General features: G+C 36.4%; 1 protein-coding gene across 1 annotated transcript in view; it reads right to left on the bottom strand.

Annotated features, from left to right (window-relative positions):
* Positions 1-1,435: 1,435 nt before the first annotated feature.
* Positions 1,436-25,793, bottom strand: part of LOC140850422 (serine/threonine-protein kinase TAO1-like) — a 37,458-nt gene continuing 13,100 nt past the window's right edge. Inside the window, 7 exon segments of the mRNA XM_073241146.1 lie at positions 1,436-2,166; positions 2,169-2,429; positions 14,369-14,551; positions 15,452-15,664; positions 19,560-19,799; positions 22,148-22,351; positions 24,844-24,972. Of these exon segments, the coding sequence (XP_073097247.1) occupies positions 1,981-2,166; positions 2,169-2,429; positions 14,369-14,551; positions 15,452-15,664; positions 19,560-19,799; positions 22,148-22,351; positions 24,844-24,972 (1,416 nt within the window). The 3' untranslated portion in view covers positions 1,436-1,980.

The raw sequence follows: 25,793 nt of genomic DNA, 5'->3' as shown, positions 1-25,793 counted from the left end.
AAGATCAGATCACAGACCTGATCCAGATCCTGGGGGTTGGGTGATGACATAAAGGTTTTAATTAAAATAACTCTGCTAAAGTGACCAGAGAATGTTTTTAAAATAGCCAATAATCATGCACGAAAGTGTCCAGGAAGAGCTAAAAGTTTGAAGGCAAAGTGGAATTTCATGAAAACAAACAAAAAAAGACACCAACGCATCAAAAATTAACATCTCTAGCCTTTCAGCCATCCTGTGTAAACAGAGAACACCTTGCCCTAGTGTTTGTCACTAGTGTGGCTGAACAAAAATCTTTCTCCAACTTGTTTGCCTCTGAATAATATATAAATTACAGTTTCCCTGCAACGACGGGATGTCATTATTTTTTTAATGTCTAGAAAGAAAGAAATATTCTGTCTGTCCTCTGAAGCTCTGTGTGCAGAGCCATGCTTGCCCACCTGTGGAGCTGGCAGAGCCCCGCTGTCTGCCCTCCATCCTCTAGGTGGTGCTCCTGTAGGTCTAGCCTCTGTGCCCAGCATTAACCAGCAGCGGCTCTGTTTAATCAACAACCTGGCCTCCTGCTCCAGGCTAATAATTTGCCAGCAAGCTCAAAATTCCCTGATTATCAATAGTACCTATATAGAGATATTTTCCAGAGGGCAATGAGTAACTTGGGTGGTGAATAGAGCACTGAGGTAGTTCGGAGATGTGACTTCTAGTCTCTACTTCATCTGACTCATGACCTTGGGAAAGTTATTTCATGAGTTGTTCCCTATGAAAAGACTGAGACTGTGAATAGGCCTTAATTTGGTCTGTTAGAATATAATGAAACAGTCAAAGCAGCTAGATCCTGTTCTCCAAGTCTATTAAAGACCTCTATGATGAAATGGCATCTCCTTTCTGATCCGAATCTATTCTCCACTTCTTACAAAGCCACATGTCCCAGTTATTAATTCCATTGCAAAGTTGGGAAGGGCCTGGAAGATGGGCATCTCTGAGGCGCTCAGGCTGGGCCTGGGCTGCCCACTGTACACTCCCCACACACAGACACACACACTCTGAGAACCATAATATGGCTGATGAGTCTCACACTGGTTCATTTGTTCCAGCCAGAAACCACCTGTTTTCCTATTTCTTTTGAATCATGGTCAGAGAAGCTGTGGTTAAGGTCTCACAGCTAGTATTGATGGGGCTGAAGAAGAGGACCCAGATCAGTGCTGTGAAGCAATTCCCACAAAACTTGTGACCCCCGAAGCACTTCCATCTCACCATGCCTCAAAGAAGGCACAATTGAATGGACCAAAAAAAAAAATCACTGACAAACTTGCAGCATTGAGAAAAAGAATTAGGTTGTCTTCTACTCTCTGAAGAAGTCAATGCAACCCTTTAGTGTTCATGAATTTCCACTTTTTTCCTACTTCAAATGAGGCCAATTTAATAAACAAAAGTCAGACAAAATACATTTATTTAATAAACAAAATACATTGGTGAGGGGATACGGATGTTTCCATAATAACTTGTTTTAGCATATGCTGCCTGCTGTGAGTGGCTCATAAGAACCTGGGTGGGGTATACAGAGAAAGGCTTTAGATCGTTTCACAAATTTCTTAGGATAGAGTTGCCCAAAGGTGATGATGACTCAAGCCACTGCTGAATTCTGTTTTTGCAGTTTTCAGAAAATACCCTATCTAACCAGTTTCTTTTTACTACGTGCATTATATGTGTGTGTGTGTATTTGATAAATACACATACACACCAATTCCCCTTTTCATAAGATTTCCCCAAAAGTTAAAAACAAAAAAATACAAAACACAACAGCTAAATACTATGACATCCCAACTAGTAAACACAAAACAAACGCCTTACAAAACTGAATAAAATATACCATATGCACTCAGCTTCCACATGGTGGGACCCAAGTGAGGAGGCTACTGGGATGATGTCTGTAGGTGGTTTCTTGTGGCAGACAGCTCAGTGGAATTGCCATTCTCAGTTATTAAGTTACGTGTAAGACATGTGTGACCCACTGGATATTTGTGAAGTGACACTCATGCTTCGGCTCATGCCCTGTTCCGTCCGTCCCCCGGCAGCTGTCTGCCTCAGAGCCTGAGGGCTATTGCCAACTCCCATACTGCTACCTCGGGGTACCCATTGCATTGGCCCGGAAGGGTGACCTCCATGACTGGGGGCCCACCTTGCAGTGGATGGCCGCAGACTTGTGGTGGGCCACCTATGGGATGACCCAAGTGAGGTCCTGGATCCCCAGCAGGATTGTGAGGCCAATCAGAAGCTCTGGAGGAGCTGTGGCTGAATGCCTCAGGGGCAAGGTTACTAAAACCTAGTCTCTCACTTTCAGAATTAAAAGCTTTCATTTGTCTTGCTCGACGCTCCAGCAGGCTTCGTATTCGTTCCCTGCATTCATTCTGAAATGTCAATAGCTCTTCTTCAATCTGTGGTGGTTTGGGGGGGGAGGCAAAAAGAAAGCTCATTTATTTAAAAAAATCTACAAACTACAGGAGCAATAATTATTGTGGTTTAAAGTGAATCATTAAATGTCCACTCAGGCTATTTTAAAGGATGTACATTTAAAAATCAAAGAGATATACTGTAGGAATCATATATAACTTATATTGCTAAAATGTATATAATCAAGTTCTTAAAAGCAAAGGAAATAACCTCTATTAAAATAATAAATCAAGACAATTATCATCAATGGCTACTAAATCTATTAGGTAAAAAGAATGAAAAAGAAAATGTGTAAGGAGAATCTAGCCTTATTAGACATACCATAATGTCACTCTAATAAAATAAATATGGTATTGGTGTAGGAACCAGCAATTAGTAAAACAGAAACAGAATGAAGTTTGTAAGTTTTTAATGCAGGATAAAAGTACTAATTAATTTAATGGGCAAAACAACACAGGCACAAGTGGCCAACCATCTGGAAGAAAATAAAAATGGAACCTCATCTGATACCATATTCCACACAGATCAGAGCATTAAGTGATTAAGAGTGTAAGTGAATGCACTGAACAAACAAAAACTATAAAGTTTCCATTAGAAAGTTAGGACACTCTATGTACTTAGAAATTAGTGGTTGGGTAGCCATCACAATCAGTTCTGGACAACTCACAGGCTTACAATTACATATAGCTCACTATAAATTTTCTTTAATGTGAAAAAACACATAATAAAGTCAATGACAATGGGAAGAAGTTGATGGAGAACTTGTTAATGAATGAGAGTACCTGAACCCACTCATCAAATATCACTTCAAAGTGGGACAACTAGACATTATGTATCTTTTGATGTGATGCGAAAGGAATTGTAACACAGTAACCCTTATGAAAATTCCTCACAATAATTTTTAAAAGGAAAAATTTTTTTAATATAATCATGCCCCTAGATCTAATTACCAGTTTACAGGAAATATAAAGTAAAGAGGAATGCATTAAATGACACCATGAGGTTGGAATCAGCCAAATGCAAATGTGAGAATTCCTACAAAGCCAATGACCCAGTCCACAATAATACAAGAAAGGACAGGGGAGACCAAAAGGCTTAAAAGACAACCAAATGCAATGTCTAGACCATGTTTGGGCCCCAGTCTAAATAAACCAAGAAGACATTTTTTAGGTACAAAGGGAAATTTAAGTATGGACTGAGTATTAGGTAATCTTAAACATTTATTATAATTTTGTTAGTTAACACAATGGAATTATGACTATGTTAAAGTAAAAGAGCCCTTATTTCTTATCTGTGTTTAGAGTGAAATGATTCTATGCTGGGATTTGCTTTAAAATATTCCAGATACTCTGCCCCATATTCTGCTCCCCTAAAAAGCTGCATGTGGAGTGGGGAAACAGATGAAATATTAGCAAGATACTGGTAACTGTTGAAGTTACCCAAATACCCAAATGAGTATTTGGGGACTTCATTGTACTAATTCTTAATAATTTCACTAATATTTTTGTGTATGTTTGAAAATTTCCATGATACAAAGTTTTTCAAAAATAGGAAATAAAGAGTATTTGTAAATAAATATTCAATTAGGTTTCAAGATATTTGAGGACTTAAGCCAAATGTCATTGTTCTCTACAGAAATCTACCTCAACAAATGTTTAATTTTTATGTATTTTTTTACTAAATTATCATTGATATACAATCTTATGAAGGTGTCACATGAGCAACATTGTGGTTACAACATTCACCCATATTATCGAGTCCCCCCTCTTCTTTGTCATTTTTTAAAGTGTCCTTTAAAAAAACGCAATTTAGCATGGAAACACATGCAAATAAAAAACTACCACATAATATGATTGGACATAATAACAGATTTATAAAGTGAAGCAGAAATACAAAGGGATGGAGTAATTCACTCTATAGGGGAAGAAGAGTAGGGCAAAGAAGTCTTCTCAGAGAAGGTGACAGAGACTGGATTCTGAAGGAAAAGCACAAGTTTACCAGAAGACAAGGGAAGGGAAAGATATTTTCAGCAGAGGGAACATGGGCAAAGGCATGCAAAATGATAAAATGTGTGGGGGGAATTACAAATAGGACTTTGGTAGGGTGAATCTGAAAATTATTAAACTCTTCCCCAGTACTAAAGTGTTACAAAGGTTTATAGAGGGCATTTCATAATGAAGGTTGAAAGAGAACTTAGACACAATGCTTCTTTTAAGGGAAAGGTATTAAATTGTTAACTGTGGTGACTTCTGAGTGGTGGGATTAAAGACATTTTAATTTCTATTTGTTTCTCTATAACTGCCAAATTAAAAAAAGTGTGTATTTGTAAAATAACTTTTCTACTCTTTTAATGTCTACATATAAAATAACCAATTCATATGGAATTAAATTTATATATCTGTAAGGATTCAAATAACTTCAAATTTTTCTTTTAAATCTTTGTCTATTTTAAAATTTCAAAAATCCATTTATTAGGAACATTTAGTTCGAAGGACAATTATCATCAATGGCTACTAAATCCATTAGGTAAAAAGAATGAAAAAGAAAATGTGTAAGGAGAATCTAGCCTTATTAGGCATACCATAATGTCACTCTAATAAAATAAATATGGTATTTATATTTACTGAGGATTTAACTAATTCGAATGCCTTGTATATTATTTGAAGGAAACTCATGATACAAATGTTAAACACATTAATGCTTATTCACTTTTATCCAGTAAGCACAGCTTCAATTTTATTTGCTGAATTAGTTTTGTCATTTAAGAAACTCAGAATATTTTTCAATAAAAATTAAAACTAAGATTTGTGATAGGCTATATTAACCCCCATTTCTTTGAAAATATCTTATTACTGTAAATAAGAAGGGTGGTTTCACTGAGTATAAGACTTCTGAGACTTCTCTCCTAACCTATCTTTTCTGAAATCAAATGTGATATTTTTGTGTGAATACTTTCAGTTCGAAATGTCCTATAAGATATTCCAATTGTCAATTCTTATTTAAAAACTACCAACCATGCTGTTGATACTAAGTGAAATATTCAGGAAAAATTAAAGGAAATGATAAAACAAAGAAAAGCCCATTTATACTTTGGAAATACTGCCACTTTTTATGCATGTATGAAATTCACATAGAATTTTAAGATTTATAGTTATGTTGTCATTTTGCTGAAATTTAATGTAAATGAAGCACAAGAAAAGTTTCAGTAAGTCCTCACGTGAGCCTCAACTGAGGCTTACTCTGTTAGCAACCTGGAGGACAATTCTTGGTTCATTTGGAGGCTGAAAGCAATCTTCAAACAGAATTATTATTCATCTAGAAACAACTAACATTCTCTGGTTCCACCTCTATTTTCAGATGACTGTTTCTTATCTGTGCAACCAGTAAGCACAAAGCACAGAAAATATAGATGTTATGATGTTTACAAATCACACCATGGGTGCATCATGGTCTTGGTAGTTGCCAACTAATTGACCCCAAACTGCTTTATAGTCATGCACTTCACTTGAAATGTAAACATGAGCCCTAAAAATCAAGTAGCAACTCAAAGCACTGTAGATTTATTCCACTGTTTCTTTTATTATTTTTAATACTAAATGACCTTATGCATGTCCATTATCAAAATAATGTAAACCATCACAACCAATCTACCATATTAATATAGCCACTATAAGCATTAGTTCAATTCACTTTAAGTGTGATTTGTCTTTATTTTATTCAACACCTCATAAGCATTTTTCCCCATTATTACTATCTCTATAGCCATCATTTAAATGGTAGAGTAAGATTTTAAGTGGTTTGGTCATGAGCACTTAATTATTTTAGATGGTGAGGTGTTTTAAACCATTATAAATGATGCCATAATTAACATATTTATGCATATTGCTTTTACTGTATTCAGGATTTCTTTTCTCTAAATTCTTTGCTTAACATTTTCAAAGATCAATATATACTTCCAAATTGCTTTCCAAAATGCACTAACAATATATGAGAGTTCCACTGCAGTTCTGGCAATGCTATCAGCCCGATGCCAACATTTTACCTGGTTTTGTAGAACATAAAGGCCTTAGTTCATATATTGAAGTAAGACTACACCTAAGATACTTATTAGCACTCTTTAACTGAGCCACTAGGTGGAGCTAAAAATACAAATAAAACTACCAATATTTCTCTCATAACAGTTACTGAAATAGTACAGGTTTTTCTTTTAGAGATAATTTTGAAGCATAAGAGATGGAACTTTAAATTAAATTTTAAATATGCAAGGTGAAATCAGACATATTTATGAATTTTGTACATGGTACAACTACATTTTTCTAAAAATTTATATGTGTTTCAATCTGCCCATCTTGAATGAGAAACATAATTGAGATCATTTTTAGAGGCAAGTAACTGTCAAAAGAGCCAGTAATAAAGACAGCTGAGTCAGCGAAATAGCAACACCTTAAGACCATATTTTTTATATATGAATGAGGTACTCTATTTTTATCACAAGAACTGTAGAAAATAGGGGAAAAAATCTATGGGCCAGTTAATAGTCCAGAAGCAATGACAATTTCTAATAGACAAAACCCTTAGGCACATGGTAACTTACAATGGACCAATGCACCTAGACCATACCAGCTGCTGAGAACTTACGGCTCAGGAATTCTGGAACATAACATTCAATCCTGGATACAACTGATATTCTACTACTACTCAAAACAAATGTCTTTCCTCTCTTTCTTTCTCCAACTCTTCTACCCATTGTTCTTTCTCCAAACAAACACAGACATAAGCCTCAGTACCTTAAAGGATACAAGTGAATTTAGGGATTCTACTTAAAATGTATATGATAGAATAAGTAAAAAAAATAAAGATACATCTAGAAATAATATTTTCAGCCTAACTCTTCATCTGTGTAAAACTGGTTTTACCTTCTGTTTTCTAGTAATCTACCAATCTGTACAGTTCCAGACCAAGGATGAATGAATAAAGTATATTCCTGATCCTTTTTTCCTTGTCTCTCCCAAGCAATTGCTAAAGTTTTTTCCTTCACTATCCAACTTTTTCTCCAATTTATTTTGGTACAACTAGGTACACGAAAGAAGTGAGCAAGACAGAGCCAGAGCTATCCTTCCACAATTCAACTGTCTTCACATAACTCCACATCATCCCTCTAGCAATTACTACTTAAGTATATTCCCTTAATATATCAAACTCATTAATTTTAAGGTTCATTACTGAATCAGTAATTTTAAAGAAAAAGAAAACACTACCAAAACTAGAATTAAGCAAATAGGATATTGTGAAAACAATCTAATGCCACCTCTGTCATCATGAAAATGTATTTATGAAATGATTTTGAGGAGAACAAATACTAGCACAATTACTTTTTTTGTTATCATTAATCATAACATGAAGAACGCTATGTTTACTAGGGATTATGATTACTAGGGACCCACTTCACCAAGTCCCCCCCCACAAACCCCATTACAGTAACTGTCCATCAGCATAGTAAGATGTTGTAAAATCACTACTTATCTTCTCTGGGTTTAACAGCCCTCCCCATGCCCCCCACACATTATACATGCTAATCGTAATACCCCCTTTCTTTTTCCCCACCCTTATCCCTCCCTTCCCTCCCATTATCCCCAGTTCCTTTTCCTTTGGTAACTGTTACTCCATTCTTGGGTTAGTCCATTCCTGGGTTCACTTTATTCTTCCTTCTCAGGATTGCTTTGCTATTCAGGGTCTTTGGTGTTTCCATATGAATTTTTGAACTATTTGTTAAAGTTCATTGAAGAATGCTGTTGGTAATTTGTTAGGGATTGCATCAAATCTGTATACGGCTTTGGGCTGGATGGCCATTTTGATGATATTAATTCTTCCTAGCCAAGAGCATGGGATGAGTTTCCACTTGTTAGTGTCCTCTTTAATTTCTCTTAAGAGTGTTTTATAGTTTTCAGGGGATAGGTCTGTCACTTCTTTGGTTAGGTTTATTCCTAGGTATTTTATTCTTTTTGATGCAATTGTGAATGGAATGGTTTTCCTGATTTCTCTTTCTATTGGTTCATTGTTAGTGTATAGGAAAGCCACAGATTTCTGTGTGTTAATTTTGTATCCTGCAACTTTGCTGTATTCCGATATCAGTTCTAGTAGTTTTGGAGTGGAGTCTTTAGAGTTTTTTTATGTACAATATCATGTCATCTGCAAATAGTGACAGTTTAACTTCTTCTTTACCAATCTGGATTCCTTGTATTTCTTTGTTCTGTCTAATTGCCATGGCTAGGACCTCCAGTACTATGTTAAATAACAGTGGGGAGAGTGGGCATCCCTGTCTTGTTTCCGATCTCAGAGGAAAAGCTTTCAGCTTTTCACTGTTCAGTATGATGTTGGCTGTGGTTTATCATATATGACCTTCATTATGTTGAGGTACCTGCCCTCTATACCCATTTTGTTGAGAGTTTTTATCATGAATGAATGTTGAATTTTGTAGAATGCTTTTTCAGCATCTATGGAGATGATCATGTGGTTTTTGTCCTTCTTTTTGTTTATGTGGTGGATGATGTTGATGGACTTTCGGATGTTGTACCATCCTTTCATTCCTGGGATGAATCCCACTTGGTCATGGTGTATGATCCTTTTGATGTATTTTTGAATTCGGTTTGCTAATATTTTTTTTGAGTATTTTTGCGCCTACATTCATCAGGGATACTGGTCTGTAGTTTTCTTTTTTGGTGGGGTCTTTGCCTGGTTTTCGTATTAGGGTGATGTTGGCTTCATAGAATGAGTTTGGGAGTATTCCCTCCTCTTCTATTTTTTTTGGAAAACTTTTAGGAGAATAGGTATTATGTCTTCTCCATATGTCTGATAAAATTCTGAGGCAATCCATCTGGCCCGGGGGTTTTGTTCTTGGGTAGTTTTTTTTATTACTGCTTCAATTTCTTTGCTTGCAATTGGTTTGTTTAAATTTTGTGTTTCTTCCTTGGTCAGTCTTGGAAGGTTGCGTTTTTCTATGAACTTGTCCATTTCTTCTAGGTTTTCCAGCTTGTTAGCATATAGGTTTTCATAGTATTCTCTAATAATTCTTTGTATTTCTGTGGAGTCTGTCATGATTTTTCCTTTCTCGTTTCTGATTCTGTTGATGTGTGTTGATTCTTTTTCTCTTAATAACTTTGGCCAGAGGCTTATCTATTTTGCTTACTTTCTCAAAGACCCAGCTCTTGGTTTCATTGATTTTTTCTATTTTTTTATTCTTCTCAATTTTATTTATTTCTTCTCTGATCTTTATTATGTCCCTCCTTCTGCTGACTTTAGGCCTCATTTGCTCTTCTTTGTCCAATTTTGATAATTGTGACGTTAGACTATTCATTTGGGATTGTTCTTCCTTCTTTAAGTATGCCTGGATTGCTATATACTTTCCTCTTAAGACTGCTTTTGCTGCATCCCACGGAAGTTGGGGCTTTGTGTTGTTGTTGTCATTTGTTTCCATATATTGCTTGATCTCTATTTTAATTTGTTCATTGACCCATTGATTATTTAGGAGCATGTTGTTAAGCCTCCATGTGTTTGTGAGCCTTTTTGTTTTCTTTGTACAATTTATTTCTAGTTTTATACCTTTGTGGTCTGAAAAGTTGGTTGGTAGAATTTCAGTCTTTTGGAATTTACTGAGACTCTTTTTATGGCCTAGTATGTGGTCTATTCTGGAGAATGTTCCATGTGCACTTGAGAAGAATGTGTATCCTGTGGCTTTTGGATGTAGAGTTCTACAGATGTCTATTAGGTCCATCTGTTCTAGTGTGTTGTTCAGTGCCTCTGTGTCATTTCTTATTTTCTGTCCAGTGGATCTACCCTTTGCAGTGAGTGGTGTGTTGAAGTCTCCTAAAATGAATGCATTGCATTCTATTTCCTCCTTTAGTTCTGTTAGTATTTGTTTCACATATGTTGGTGCTCCTGTGTTGGGTGCATATATATTTATAATGGTAATATCCTCTTGTTGGACTGAGCTCTTTATCATTATGTAATATCTTTCTTAATCTCTTGTTACTTTCCTTGTTTTGAAGTCTATTTTGTCTGATACTAGTACTGCAACACCTGCTTTTTTCTCCCTGTTGTTTGCATGAAATATCTTTTTCCATCCCTTGACATTTAGTCTGTGCATGTCTTTGGGTATGAGGTGAGTCTCTTGTAAGCAGCATATAGATGGATCTCCCTTTTTTATCCATTCTATTACTCTGTGTCTTTTGATTGGTGGATTCAGTCCATTTACATTTAGGGTGACATTTGGAAAATATGTACTTATTGCCATTGCTGGCTTTGCATTCGTGGTTACCAAAGGTTAAAGGTAATATTCTTTAGTCTTACTATCTAACTTAACTCGCTTATTGAGCTATTATAAGCACTGTCTGGTGACTTTCTCTCCTTTCTTATTCCTCCTCCTCCATTCTTTATATGTTGGTTGTTTTATTCTGTGCTCTTTTGTGTTTCCTTTAACTGCTTTTGTGGGTAGTTGATTTTATTTTTTGCTTTTAATTAGTATTTGGTTGGTCTGCTTTCTTTATTGTGATTTTATTTTCTCTGGTGACATCTATTTAGCTTTAGGAGTGCTTCCATCTACAGCAGTCCCTCTAAAATACCCTGTAGAGGTGGTTTCTTGGAGGCAAATTCCCACAACTTTTGCTTGTCTGGGAATTGTTTAATCCCTCCTTCATATCTAAATGATAATCGTGCTGGATACAGTATCCTTGGTTCAAGGCCCTTTTCTTTCATTGCATTAAATATATGCCATTCTCTTCTGGCCTGTAAGGTTTCTGTTGAGAAGTCTGATGATAGCCTGTTGGGTTTTCCTTTGTAGGTGACCTTTTTCTTCTCTCTAGGTGCCTTTAAAACTCTGTCCTTGTCCTTTCTCTTTGCCATTTTAATTATTATGTGCCTTGGTGTTGTCCTGTTTGGGTCTCTTCTGTTGGGAGTTCTGCGTGCTTTGTAATCTGAGCAACTATTTCCTCCCCCAGTTTGGGGAAGTTTGCAGCAATTATTTCTTCAAAGACACTTTCTATCCCTTTTTCTCTCTTCTTCTTCTTCTGGTTCCCCTGTAATGCAAATATTGTTCCATTTGGATTGGTCACACAGTTCTCTTAATATTTTTTCATTCCTGGAGATCCTTTCATCTCTCTCTGTGTTAGCTTCTCTGTGTTCCTTTTCTCTGATTTCTATTCCATTAACAGACTCTTGCACCTCATCTGCTCTTAAGTCCTTCCAGAGATTGTTACATTTCTGTAATCTCCCTCTGGACTTTATCCCTTAGCTCTTGCATATTTCTCTGAAGAACCATCTGCATGGTTATGAACTTTATTTTGAATTCTTTTTCAGGAAGATTGGTTAGGTTTACTCCTTCTCAGGGGTTGTCTCTGTTAGTCTGGTCTGGATCAAATTCTTCTGCCTTTTCATGGTGATAGAGGTAGTTGTGCAGAGCTGATGCATGTGATGGCTGGGAGAACATCCCTTCTTGCTGGTTTGTGGCCTTCCTCTTCTGGGTGAACAGTGACCCCTAGTGGCTTGTGCTGGGCACCTGCTTGCAGATGGGGTATCTGATTCTTGCTGGGCCGCTGTGGATGAAGCTCTTCCCGGTTGCTGTGGGTGTGACCACTGCCTCTATGTGCTAGAGGGGGAATGGGCCAGAGGCTGTTTATCATCGTGAGGGACCTCTGAGCTGCACTGCTGCCCAGGGGGTTGGGGCACCTGGAGTTCCCTGGGATTTCCAGTTACTGGGCTGATTGCACCAGGGCATTTCCATCCAGCTGTGAGGCCCCTGTTCCTTTAAGATTTTCAAAGGGCACTCGCTTTTCTTTGTCCCAGGGGTGCCAGCTGTGGGGACATGCTCACAGGTCTTCCTGTCCTGTTTCCCTAGCATTCAACACACCACACACTGTGTGTCTGTGCTCCAGCGCAGATGGCTGGGGCTGGCAATTTAGCAGTCCTGTACTTCCTCTCCCTCCCTGGTCGGACTCCTCTTCTCCTGCCAGGAGCTGGGGTGAGGGGTGCTTGGGTGCCACCGGGCTGCATCTTGTATCTTACACCCTTTGCGAGGCACCGGGTTCTCGCAAGTGTGGATGTAGTCTGGCTGTTGTCCTGTGTCTTCTGGTCTCCCTTTTAGGAATAGTGGTATTTGTTGTATTTTCAATTATATGGTTTTGACTGGAACAAATAGTTCAAAAATTCATATGGAACCACCAAATACCCCGAATAGCCAAAGCAATCCTGAGAAGGAAAAATAAACTGGGGGGGGGGGGTCTTGCTCCCCAACTTTAACTCTGCTACAAAGCCACAGTAATCAAGACAATTTGGTACTGGCACAAGAACAGAGACACAGACCAGTGGAACAGAATAGAGACTCCAAACATTAACCCAAACATACATGGTCAATTAATATATGATAAAGGAGCCGTGAACATACAATGGGGAAATGACAGTCTCTTCAACAGATGGTGCTGGATAAACTGGACAGTTACATGTAAGAGAATGAAATTGGATCACTGTCTAACCCCATACACAAATGTAAATTCAAAATGGATGAAAGACCTGAAAGTAAGTCATGAAACCATACAACTCTTAGAAAAAAGCATAGACAAAAATCTCTTGGACATAAACATTAGCAACTTCTTCATGTATGTATCTCCCCAGGCAAGGGAAACAAAGCAAAAATGAACACGAGGAACTATATCAAGCTAAAAACTTTCTGTACAGCAAAGGACACCATCAATAGATCAAAAAGGTATCCTACAGTATGGGAGAATATATTCATAAATGACAGATACGATAAGGGGTTGACTTCCAAAATATATAAAGAGCTCACACACCTCAACAAACAAAAAGCAAATAATCCAATTAAAAATGGGCAGAGGAGCTGAATAGACAGTTCTCTAAAGAAGAAATTCAGATGGCCAACAGACACATGAAAAGATGCTCCACATAGCTTGTCATCAGAGAAATGCAAATTAAAACCACAATGAGATATCACCTCACACCAGTAAGGATGGCTACCATCCAAAAGACAAACAACAACAAATATTCATGAGGTTGTGGAGAAAGGTGAACCCTCCTACAGTGCTGGTGGGAATGTAAATTAGTTTAACCATTGTGGAAAGCAGTATGGAGGTTCCTCAGAATGCTCAACATAAAAATACCATTTGACCCAGGAATTCCACTTCTAGGAATTTACCCTAAAAATGCAGCACTCCAGTTTGAAAAAGACAGGTGCACCCCTATGTTTATCACAGCACTATTTACAATAGCCAAGAAATGGAAGCAACCTAAGTGTCCATCAGTAGATAAATGGATAAAGAAGATGTGGTACATATACACAATGGAATACTATTCAGCCATAAGAAGAAAACAAATCCTACCATTTGCAACAACGTGGATGGAGCTAGAGGGTATTATGCTCAATGAAATATGAAATAAGCCAGGTGGAGAAAGACAAGTACCAAATGAGTTCACTCATATGTGAAGTATAAGAACAAAGAAAAACTGAAGGAATAAAACAGCAGCAGAATCACAGAACCCACAAATGGACTAACAGTTACCAAATAGAAAGGAACTGGGGAGGATGGGTGGGAAGGGAGGGATAAGGGTGGGGAAAAGTTAGGGGGCATTACAACTACATGTATAATGTGGTGGGGGGTACAGGATGGGCTCTACAACACAGAGAAGACAAGTAGTGATTTTACAGCATCTTACTGTGCTGCAGGACAGTGACTGTGAAGGGGTATGTGGGGGGGAGTCGGTGAAGGGGGGAGCCTAGTAAACATAATGTTCTTCATGTAATTGTAGATTAATGATACCAAAAAATATATATATGGTTTTGGGCGGAGATTTCCACTGCTCTACTCATGCCACCATTTGGCTCTGCCCCCTCACAATTACTTTTTTCTATTACTTATACCTGTTGTTCTAAGCGTGCCCTGCGGTAGGAGACCCTCTGTTCAAGCTCCCGAAGCTCCTGAGCATGTTGTGCCTCAGCCTGCAGCTTGATTTTGTTCTGATATGCATTCAGCAGCTCCAGTTCCTGCTGCAGCTGCATTTTCAAAACCTGGCACTCTGCCTCCTGTGCTTCATCCAAACGCAGCTGAAAGAGAGAAAGAAAACAGACTTATCCTCCTGTGAGCTATCTTTTCATGACCTCTGGAAAGGAGGAGGTGTAAGTTAAGACAGACTACTCTCCTATGGGGCACAGCTGTTCTCTCTTACTTCTTGGAGTAAACATCTCTGAAAAAGGAAAACATAGCACCAATGATGGCATTATAAGGATAAAGCTATCATTAGCTATTTGGATGATGTCTAAATAATCATTATTTTTTAAAGAAAATTATAGAATCTGATATAAGACTCTGAATCTTTTCTCTCCAATGGAAATAACTATAGAACAGGGACAAGCATGCTACAGCTTATGGGCCAAATCTGAACAGCTACCTGATTTTCTGTTTTTGTTTTACAACAGCCCACTATTTAGGAATGGTTTTTATATTCTGAAATGGTCACATTTTAAATGGCAATGTAAGTACCCACATAATAACCTCAATTTTTCCTCCTGGCCCACAAAGCCTAAAATATTTACTATCTGGCCCATTAAGAAAACGTCTGTAAACTTACACAGCAAATATATTTTGTATCTGCACTCAAATGGAACCACCTGGATTCCCAATCAAGTACTACTTTTCGAACACTGCTTAACAAAGCTGCTTCTCCAATCTTGATATGCTGTTGGTGTACGTACTAAACCCCTGCAAGGCACCAGCAGAGAGCCTTTGTAGAACCTCATGTCCAAGTGTATCAAAGAGAATTATATATACATCATGCATATTTCCAAGCAATGCTGAGAACAAGAAGAATATGGACCAGCAGCACTATTTCCCAAGGTGCAGCAGAGTTTTCATTTCCACCTTAATATTTTAATTGTTGGGATTTTATTCAGGTGGTAGAAGGAAAGGGGTGCTATATTTGTTTTGCCTAAGTAAAATAAACTTACAGCTTGAGTGGAGAGCATTTCACGAATGCTGTGGTCACACTGCTCAGCTAAGATGGCTAACTTCCGGGTATGCTCCCTCTTAAGCCGTTTCAGAACAGCTTTGCGCTCACTCTTTGGTGTAGTCTCCCGTAAGTGATTTCTTAAAGCTTTGTACTGTCTGGTTTGGATTTTGCAGGTGTCCTGGAACTGCTTTTTGATTTGGAGTTTTTCAGACTGTAAAGAAAAGAAACAGACATATAATTTTTAACATATGGCATTTGGTATAGCATATGCTTACATGAAAAGGCTAGAATAGAAAAGAAGAAGAAACAAAAACTCAGATCATAAGGTTGCAGGTACCTCTACACTTGGGTCAAACCATTGGATTCCATGCAATTTTATAACAAACTCTAAAACATAAGAATACCAAGAACTTCATTTATCATAGGACTTCAGGCAATACTTATTTTGTTTTTAATTTAGTGACCTGAGTAAATATTAAAATTACCTTTGATTACTGTGTATATTGATGGCAGAAAATTATACTTCTTTTCATGCACTTAGTAGATGTAAAATAATTTTACTGGCCAGACAATATTTTATCAGATCTCTGAAGAAGAAAATAAGTATATTTACTCTGTTCCTTATCTAAGACATTTTGCTCCAATTTCTTTTAATGACAATCTCAACTGTAAATATAGTCTGTGATGGACCCCATAAAAGTAGGATACTAGTAACTGACTGATATTGTTATTAAAATTGTCTTTTCCTTAAGATACTGGACTAGGTAGAAACTACTTCATAAGGGTTTACTCTTCAGCACCATGAGCAAAAACCTGAAAGTTAACTAATCTTTCAAAGGTCAAAGAAAAGTGATGAGGCAAGGGAAGGGACGACAACCCTTCTTGCTGTAGTGATAACGGACATGAACTACATAAACAGTTTTGAGATAAAATAATTTGAGTTCAGAAACAGAATAACTCTGGCTTTAAATCACAGGTTAATTATTCTATGAACTCAAGTTTTAACAAACCTTAGTAAGATGAGATATATTTTATAATGTATACCCATCAAGCCTACAAGTAACAACACTCATTTACTACACAAAGGCAGAACCTATAGTCAAAATTATTTCCCTCAATATATATACTGCCAGATATTGAATGGTTGAGTCAGTGTGCAAATGCATGTATGACCAAACACTCTTGTCAAGGAACTAGTTCACACTCTTTGCTCCAATACTACAAAATCAAATATATATCCTTTTTTGCATTTTACACCAATTGAGGTACTAAGTCATAGTCATGTACCTTTTTTCTGTGAAGGGTCAAGAAATATCTAGCTAGAAAGACAAACTCTTGGTTTAGTTGGCTTAGCACTGCTCTTAAATACTGCCCTTGGTTAATAAAATTCCTCCAAGTTAGGAATGGAACAATGAAATTTAGAATTCTCTTCTGACTTTGTGTAACAGACTCCATTCTTTAAAAAACTTTTAAATATTCAAATATTTTGCCAAGTAAACTATAGTCACTCCATATCACTAGCTAATGACAAAAAGGAATGCCCTGAAAATATTTTCAACAAGATTAATACTTATACCAAGAATAAACTATATCCCTCAATGTTTCACTCAAGTGAAAGCAGAATAAACATATTCCAGTTGTTTCTTAACCACTTAATACTGAAAAAACATCACCTGATGGCAGATGAAGAAATGGCAGATAGACAATAGGTGTTTACCCAAGTCATTCCACAGAAATGGTGCCCAATGTCTACAAATACTGTCAGCTTATCTAAGTGTGCACACTGAAGTCCTCCTATCTCCCTTCAAGTCTTGGAGAAAGCTAAAATAGTTGCCACTATTGAAGTTGAGCTATTACTTGGTAAATAAAAATTTACCTAAAAAAATTGCAACTGCTACTTACATAAGTGAAATGACCTGGTGTTAAAATAGAGTCTGTTTTCTCCACAAAGGGACTAGGGTTACCAAAGGGAAGGGATTGGGGATCGTGGGTGGGGAGGGAGGGAGAAGGGGATTAAAGGGCACTATAATTAGCACTCACAATATAGGTGGGTCATGGGGAAGGCAGGACAGCATGGAGAAGACAAGTAATGACTCTGTAGTGTGTTACTACACTGATGGACAGTGACTGCAATGGGGTGGGAGGGATTGATAGTATGAGTGAATGTTGAAACCACAATGTTGCTCATGTGAAGCCTTCATAAGATTGTTTATCAGTGATACCTTAATTTTTTTAAAAAAAGAGTCTGTTTTGTTCAAATTGTGCAAGTAGATAGATATATACAACTAAGAGGAACATGGTGATTTTCTTTCCCACTAAAGTAACAGAACAATTTCTTTTATGGAAAATCTTGAGCTTATGTATCACGAGAAGGAAGCTTTCTATCCAAGGTATGACTATGATTGTGAAACATTGTTTTTCCCCTTGATTATTTAATAGTATCTGTGAGAATAAGACTAGTGTTGTACAAGCTTTCAAACTGAGAAGGCTGCAACAATAGGGGGAAAAAAGGAAGGGTTAAACAGCAAACAACTGACCTATTCCAAGCCCCAGAGAAATGAAGTAATATCAGATTTATGGTCTGACCAAAGAAAACCAACAAGCTTCAGGTTGATTTACTTCTGGGTGCTGCTCACTTTAAAATTGTAATTAATTTTATAGACATGCTTTAAATATCTTTTGGTGGGAAACTCTACTGTGTAGCTACTACAAAGACAAAATAAATCTGGAAAATCATTAAGAATTCTGATTTTCATAAACATTAACTAATGATATTTATGTGCTTAGTCAACATATGAGCCACTGTAAACAATGTTCATTAGCTGTTTTGAAGATACAGCAAAGTAACATTTTACTTAGATTCACAAGGAAAGGGTGAATCTTAGCTTTGCCTTTGTATTTTGTTCAGAACAACCTGTATGAATGGAGCTGAATAGGAATTAGAGATACCAATGATTTAGCTTCTGATTTTGACACAGATTACCTCTGTGAGTGAAGTTCACTTCACTTCAGGACAGTTATTCAGGTAAGTGTTGATAGTTCTATAGTTAAATTATCAAAGAGTTTGAAAAAGGGGGTAAAGAAGATACTATGGGATCTGGGCCTTATTGGATGTAAATAAAAGTTTAAAATGTGCAGACATGTACAGATTAATTGAGATGCTACCATGGATGAGAACATATATAGTGGGTTGTTTCAGTTTTTTGTTTATTAGGATGCATGTGATCATACTTCACATATTTATTATGTTATAAAATTTGAAAATTCCTTGGAATTGTTAACTCTGGTTGATTTTGGTAGAGGGGGCTGGACCAGGTGGCTTAAAGGACAAGGAGAGGGAAACCTTTAACTTTATAATAAATACACTTTGGCATCTTTTGAATTTTGTATCCTATGAATAAATTTGTCTATGCAAAGCAAATACAAAATTTAAAGTCCTTAGATATTGTATATCACCAACACTTGTCTTTCCTTATTTGTCTACAAGAGGGCATATAATAATAACTTGCTTCACTCTGATGTGCTAATTTAAAAAATACACTCCAACTACACATGCCCTGGTCTTACCTATGCTAGCAAGCACAGAAAGAATGGGAGTAACAATGTGATAATTCCACTATTCCTCTTAGGATGAGTATAGACAATGAAGGGAGAGGGGGTAAAAAGGCATTTTTCATTCGCTGGTTTCTGTACTAATCAAGAACTTACTGCCTCTTTTGGATACAAATCACATTCAGAGGAAATAAGATCCTTAAACTATAAAACTTGGAACAACAGAGAGAAGCCAACAGGTTAGTATGTTGATATATAATTGTAGTATCAACATTGGACATTTGGGTACACTTAAAATAAGAATTTTGAATCTCATTTATGGCACTTTCCGCAGTGAAAAAGTTCTGGCCATTTTTTGGTACTCTGCTGAGAAATACATAAGCAGAAGTCTGTAGCTACAGACCCTCTACATCAAAACTAACCAAACATGCTTAAAATGAAAAGAAAAAAAGCTTATTCAATTTCTCTATGGCAGACATCTGGCTTAGACTTTTAGTGTTTACATGATGCCATTTATCTGTTCTCCTTTGTCAAGAAGCTTAGGCTAGAGTTACCTTCAGAGTCTTAGACTGTTGTCGAACCTCCATGACATGCTTTCGCCTTAGTTCTCGTTCTCTCCGTTTATTATGCTCCAGCTGGTTAGTGAGCTCGGCTTGTTGCTGCAATCTAATCAGCTCACAGCCCATCTTCTGCATTGTGTTGAGCTGGCGGAACTCCAGTTCTTGCGTGGATTCATGATGTCGAAGCAGCATCGCATGCTCCAAGACCTTGTGAGTCTGCCTCTTATTTAATTCCTGATTCATAACAAAAGACAAAGGCATAATTTACTGATGTACAATGCCAGGAGACAAAAATCCTAAGAAACAGAATAACCAGGATATAGATGTAATCCTCTGATTTAATACTGGCTGCACAGTAAATATTAGAGTTTTATTACTGCAACTTTAGAAAATGGGCAATTGGTAGCATAATTTCCTTATCTCTTCATTAGCTATTTATACTATTTTTAGCAATAAGCTGAAGACATATCAAATCTGTCCCAAGAGACTTAATGTCCTTTCTACTCTCTTTCATTTATGTTTCCTAATTTTGTATTTGAAGAGGACTTCTAAGTCATCCTTTGAATTTCTTCAGTGTATACATTCAATTCTATTACATGCAGTATACCCAGTTTATTTAGTGTAGTGGTTAAGAACACAAGACTCTAATAACAATGAAGCAAAACTGAAGGAACAAAATGGCAGCAGACTCAGAGACTCCAAGAATGAACTGGTGGTTACCAAAGGGGAGAGGTGTGGGAGGGTGAGTGGGGAGGGAGGGAGAAGGGGACTGAGGAGTATTATGTTTAGTACACATGGTGCGGGGCATCACAGGGAGAACAGTGTATCACAGAGAAGGGACATAGTGGATCTCTGGCAACTTGCTGCACTGATGGACAGTGACTGCACTGGGGTATGGGTGGGGACTTGATAATATGCGTAAATGTAGTAACCACATTGTTTTTTCAAGTGAAACCTTCATAAGAATATTTATCAATCATACCTTAATAAAAAATTAAAAAACAAGCAAACAAACAAAAAATAACACAAGACTCTAGGGCCAGACTGCCTGCTTTCTAAATCCTGGCTCTGCTACCAAAAAGCAGTGAGTCCTTGGGCTAATTACTTAAACTCTCTGTGCTTGAATTTCATCACTTCTCAAATGGAGACCATAACATAGCTGTTTCATAAAATAAACGTGAGGCTTAAATGAATTCATAAGTGGAAAGCTCTCAGAATACCTACCTCATGATCAATAAATGTTACAACAATTTTTTTCAGTTTAAAAAGATCAAATATACAACACACACACATACACTCACACACGCTCTCTCTCTTTTTCTCTGTAGAAGGAAGTCAGACTTGGCCCTTTAGCCTCTGCTGCCCCTTCTCCAGGGGCCAACATTTGGTGCATATGTTTCCCAACCTTCCCCATGCTATCGTGACACAACTATTGCACAAAAACATGCAGTTTTAAAATGGATTAAAATATATATTATAGGCATATAATATGCTTTCTTTACCTAAAAATATAATGGACAAATATACAGATCAGATCAGGACATACAGATCTTTTTCTGAAAGTTTTATAGTAAGCTTCTACTTTGTGATGCCATATTTGTTCCATTTTTTTGCTTTATGACAAATTTTCAATAAACATCTACACATGATACACCATATAACTATGTTACTATTTCTTTAGGCTTGAATTCGAGAAGTGGATTTTATGGATAGAAGGTACATGCAAATTAAATTGTAAAAGCTGCTGAATTATGCTCCAAAATGGCAGTATCAATTTCTATTCTTCCCAACATTGCCCACTTTCCCATGCCACTACTAGGACTTACCAATTTTTTAGACTGATCTTATTGAATTGATTCAATTGTTTTAATTTGAATTGCTTTAATTATTAGTAAATTTGAATAATTAACTTGTATTTGAAGTTTATTTTAAGCCACTCTTGGAAATAAATTGATCTTTGCTCATAGGTATACCTGATAATGAGAACCATTGTTTTCATTGCCATAAGTTTCTACATATTCCCAATGAAAAATTTCATGATTATAAAAATATGTTAAGCGGTAGTATATACCTTCATGGCACCCATTTTGGATGAAAAGGCATAAATTATCCAATTAATTTTCTCACATTTAAAAATTAATACTTCTTTCACTCATGGATTTAATATTTATTAAATATTTACTTAATATGTATTTATTGAATACCTATTATGGGCCAGCCACTAGGTATAAGGCCTGGATATATCTATCCACTGGATATAAAAGCCCTGAACAGAACCTGGGACTTCATATAATTTCCATTCTACTTGGGGAGAGAGAGATCCCCATAAAAAGTGTGCACGTGTGTGTGTGTGTGTGAGAGAGAGAGAGAGAGAGGAGTGCAAGAATATTTAAAGAAGAGGGAAGGATTTGGTGATCAGAATTGAGGAGATATGAAGGGAGGGAGAAGGTGAACCATGTGGGTTGGGTTTCCAGGGAAGAAGGAATTAGGCAAAGGGAAGCAGAAGCGCTCTAAGGCCTTGAGGGTGGGATGTGACTGACATATTTTCAGGAAGATCCTGATTTCATGCCATTTAAACATACCTCCATGACAAGGTCCTGCTCCAAGTCATAGCACCCAAGTAATATCTTTCTTTGGAAGAGACGGCACTGCAGCCCTAGGTACTGTCTCTGATGTTGAAGAAGATCAGTCTTCTCCTCTGCTTGGAAATGCCGTATGTTCTCTATCTGCTTTGAAAGCCATTCCTGTTTTTCTTTTCTTGGGGTGCTCTTGCTTTCATTCAGCTCCTGGCAAGATAAAAAGCAACTAAGTTCAAAATACATAAAAATTAACTACATGAATATATTATTTGGTAGCTGGTAATCTTCAGTAAAAGTACTTAATTTGTGCCCTCTCTCTTGGGCAGGCAGGGCGATGACCTTAAGGAGGTAGGCAGTATTTTTACGTTTCTTGAGTTATCCATGAAGTAGGACAAGAAAAGAGAAAACATATAGAAAACATGCATACTTTTTAGCTTTGCACAGCTATATTTATGATGGCTCGTAGCTTTGAAAGCACACAATGATTGGTGAATGAAGTAAAACATCTTTCTTTAAATCCCTCCCAAAAAGGGGAGGAAGGCAGTGCTTTCAAGTAAAAATCACACATGAATTAAAATCGAGGTTAAAATATAGTTACGTGTCACTTCTTGATTTTCAACAATAGAAATGCTAAATTTTTGGCAAAGTTAAGGATGGGTTCAGTATAAAAGACTTTGGAAATTCAATGGAAAATCAAGAAAACTATAGGAAAATAGAGACCTTTTAGAATGGATTTCATATTCAGCACTATAACCACTGCACAAAGCAAGACCAATGTTTTTCTACAGCATTTTAAATATCATCTCACAAACTACCTAAAAAAATTCATTTATACTGGACAAGATGAGAATATTGACAATACGTTCAATGATACAAACCCGAGGATGCTAATTAATACTAGCATATTTCAACCTAAAATGCATCAACCTTGTAGAGAATATAAATCAGCCATCTTTCCTAGGTCAAAGATGACTTTTCAGAGACGATTAACCTTATGGTTCTTCATCTGTTATTCAAGAAAGAAACCAATTATTCATTAATTTCATTAATAAGGTATTCAAACACATAAAAATAAAAAGCACATAAGCTTGTAGTTCTCAACTTACAGATGTCAATGATAAGGCAGGGAAAATACAGGCATATACACAAAGACTCACTTGGCTATGTTTCAAAATCTTTTGCCAAGGAAACTCCCCACCCACCAAGACGCTAGTATGTCCCTTCCTCTATACCGATAATAACCATTCTAAATGAACACACACACACACACACACACACAAATACACAAAACTACCTTCTAAAAGAAAATGAGCTTATTAGTTAGACAATGAATTATATGCTTGAAGGATTATCTAAACCAACACATTCATTTATAAAACTAAAACCTCATTTCACTAAGAAACAACTATAGAACTGCATTTTGTTGGGTATTTATTTACAGTTGGGAATCCTATTTACCATCTTTTCAAATTCCATGTTCTAGTATTGAGTTTAGCTTTTAGATTACAGTAATGGGAATACATAGCAGGTTATACTCTTTTGAGTCAGAAAAATCTTATCAATGAATCTCACTTGGCAGGGTATATATAGCAAGGCTTTATGCCACCAATATGTTCTTAATAAGATATATATCTAATTATAGGTCAAATTCCTACACACACAAAAGCACTGTACCAAAGATATTATGGTTATGTCATCAAGGTTAATTTATCTCTGTGCTAATAGTTTATTACATGGGCTAAAAATTTCAGCCCATCAGTTTGTAAGAGGGAGTGTAACTGGAGAAGTCTTGGTGGGTGGGGAATTTCCTTGGCAAGAGATTTTGAAAAACATAGCCAAATGATTCTTTGTGTATATGCCTGTATTATCTCTGCCTTCTCATTGACATCTTTAAGTTGAGAACCACAAGTTTATGTGATTTTTTATATTTATGTGTTTGAGTATCTTATCAACAAAACTAATAAAGAATTGGTTTCTTTCTTGAATAACAGGTGAAGACCCATAAGGTCAATATTCTCTGAAAAATCATCTTAGACCTAGGAAAGATGGCTGATTTATATTCTCTGCAATATAATAAATATGCAAAAGCTGACACATATCATTTTCATGTCCTGACCACTATCCTGAATAATAATCCTCTTTCAAAAGTTGCCTTGGAACAACCATGGCTTTCCTCAAAGCTAGAGTCCATCTGCAATAAAAAGAAGTTCAAGAAAGCAGGACATAAAGGGCAAACACACATGAAATTATGTAGCCATAAAGACATAATTAGCATGCTTTCCTATTAAAGAAAATGGAATGAGCAGAAATGACTCTTATCCTTATTCTGTGTTAAAATCAGAATAAGAACAAATTATTATAATCTGAGCCCGAAGCAATCTGAGCCTTTTAAAGGAATAAATGTATGGCTCTTTTTCACAGCTAAAGTATTTTTATTTCTAGTGACTCAGTTACTCAGTAAGTGCTTAGGAAAGCTATTATAAATAATAGCTTCATAAAATAATTTAAATGTTCAAGAGATCACTCTTTTTAGATCCCTCTCAACTGAGATATCAGCCATTGAAAATAGGTTATAATCAATGTCCTCACTTAAACCGATATATAGTTAGTGGCTTATGCTAATGGTTCTATGAGTAGATCAATATTGAATATAATCAGTAAGCAGGTAAGTGGCTTGAAGAGTTTTATAAAGTAAATACCTTCTTAAGCTGTTCCTTTCGAAGTTTGTATTCTCTCTTCTGGGACTTCAAAAAGCTATTCAGTTCTTTCTTCTGTTGAGCCTGAAGACATTGCTTAAATTTTTTCTCCTCATTGGACATCACTTTAGCCTATAGGAAATTTTTTAAATGGATCCAATTAGCTAAGCAGATAAGCTTCAAAGCAGCAGTTTAATACACATTAGCAAGGATACTTCCTCCCGCCTAAGAATATAAAATCAGTATAATCATTACCAAAACAAGAATATCCAATAAGTTGTTAAGTATTACTCAGCATCCTTATTATTTGAATTTCAGAGAACCAATAAAATGGAACTCATCTTTAAAATGCTGATCTTTTACAGGGTCGGTGTTTTCACCTTTTTCCCCCCATACTGGAGTATGCTTCCCGACCCCCCAAATAAAACAAAACAAATGTAATTAAGTTATGACCTTTTATCTAGCTTGACTTGTATATTAAATAATGTAATACATTCATCTTCAAATTAATCCCTGACTTTTAATTTGTATTTTTAGTAATATGAAAATGTTAAATATTAAATCCCTGTATAATATTATTTTATTTCTGATGATATATGCAATAGTTGACCCATAAACAATGTGGGGATTAGGGGTGTTGACTCCCTACATAGTAAAAAAATCCTCATATAACTTTTCACTCCCCAAAAACTTAACTACTAATAGCATGATGCTGACTGGAAGCCTTACTAACAACAGGAGCAGATAATCACACATATTCTGTATGTTGTATAAATTATATACTATATTCTTACAATAAAGAAAGCTTGAAAAAAGAAAATGACCTTTAAATCCATCTCTCAAAACATTTTCCAAGATCTTTATTGAAAAGCAATATGTGTATAAATGAGCCTGTGCAGTTCGAACCTATGGTATTCAAGGGTGAACTATACATATTCATTGCAGAACAGTTA

Source organism: Manis javanica, chromosome 7, assembly GCF_040802235.1.
Source record: "Manis javanica isolate MJ-LG chromosome 7, MJ_LKY, whole genome shotgun sequence".
NCBI lineage: Eukaryota > Metazoa > Chordata > Mammalia > Pholidota > Manidae > Manis > Manis javanica.
This window is presented reverse-complemented; position numbering and strand designations above follow the sequence as displayed.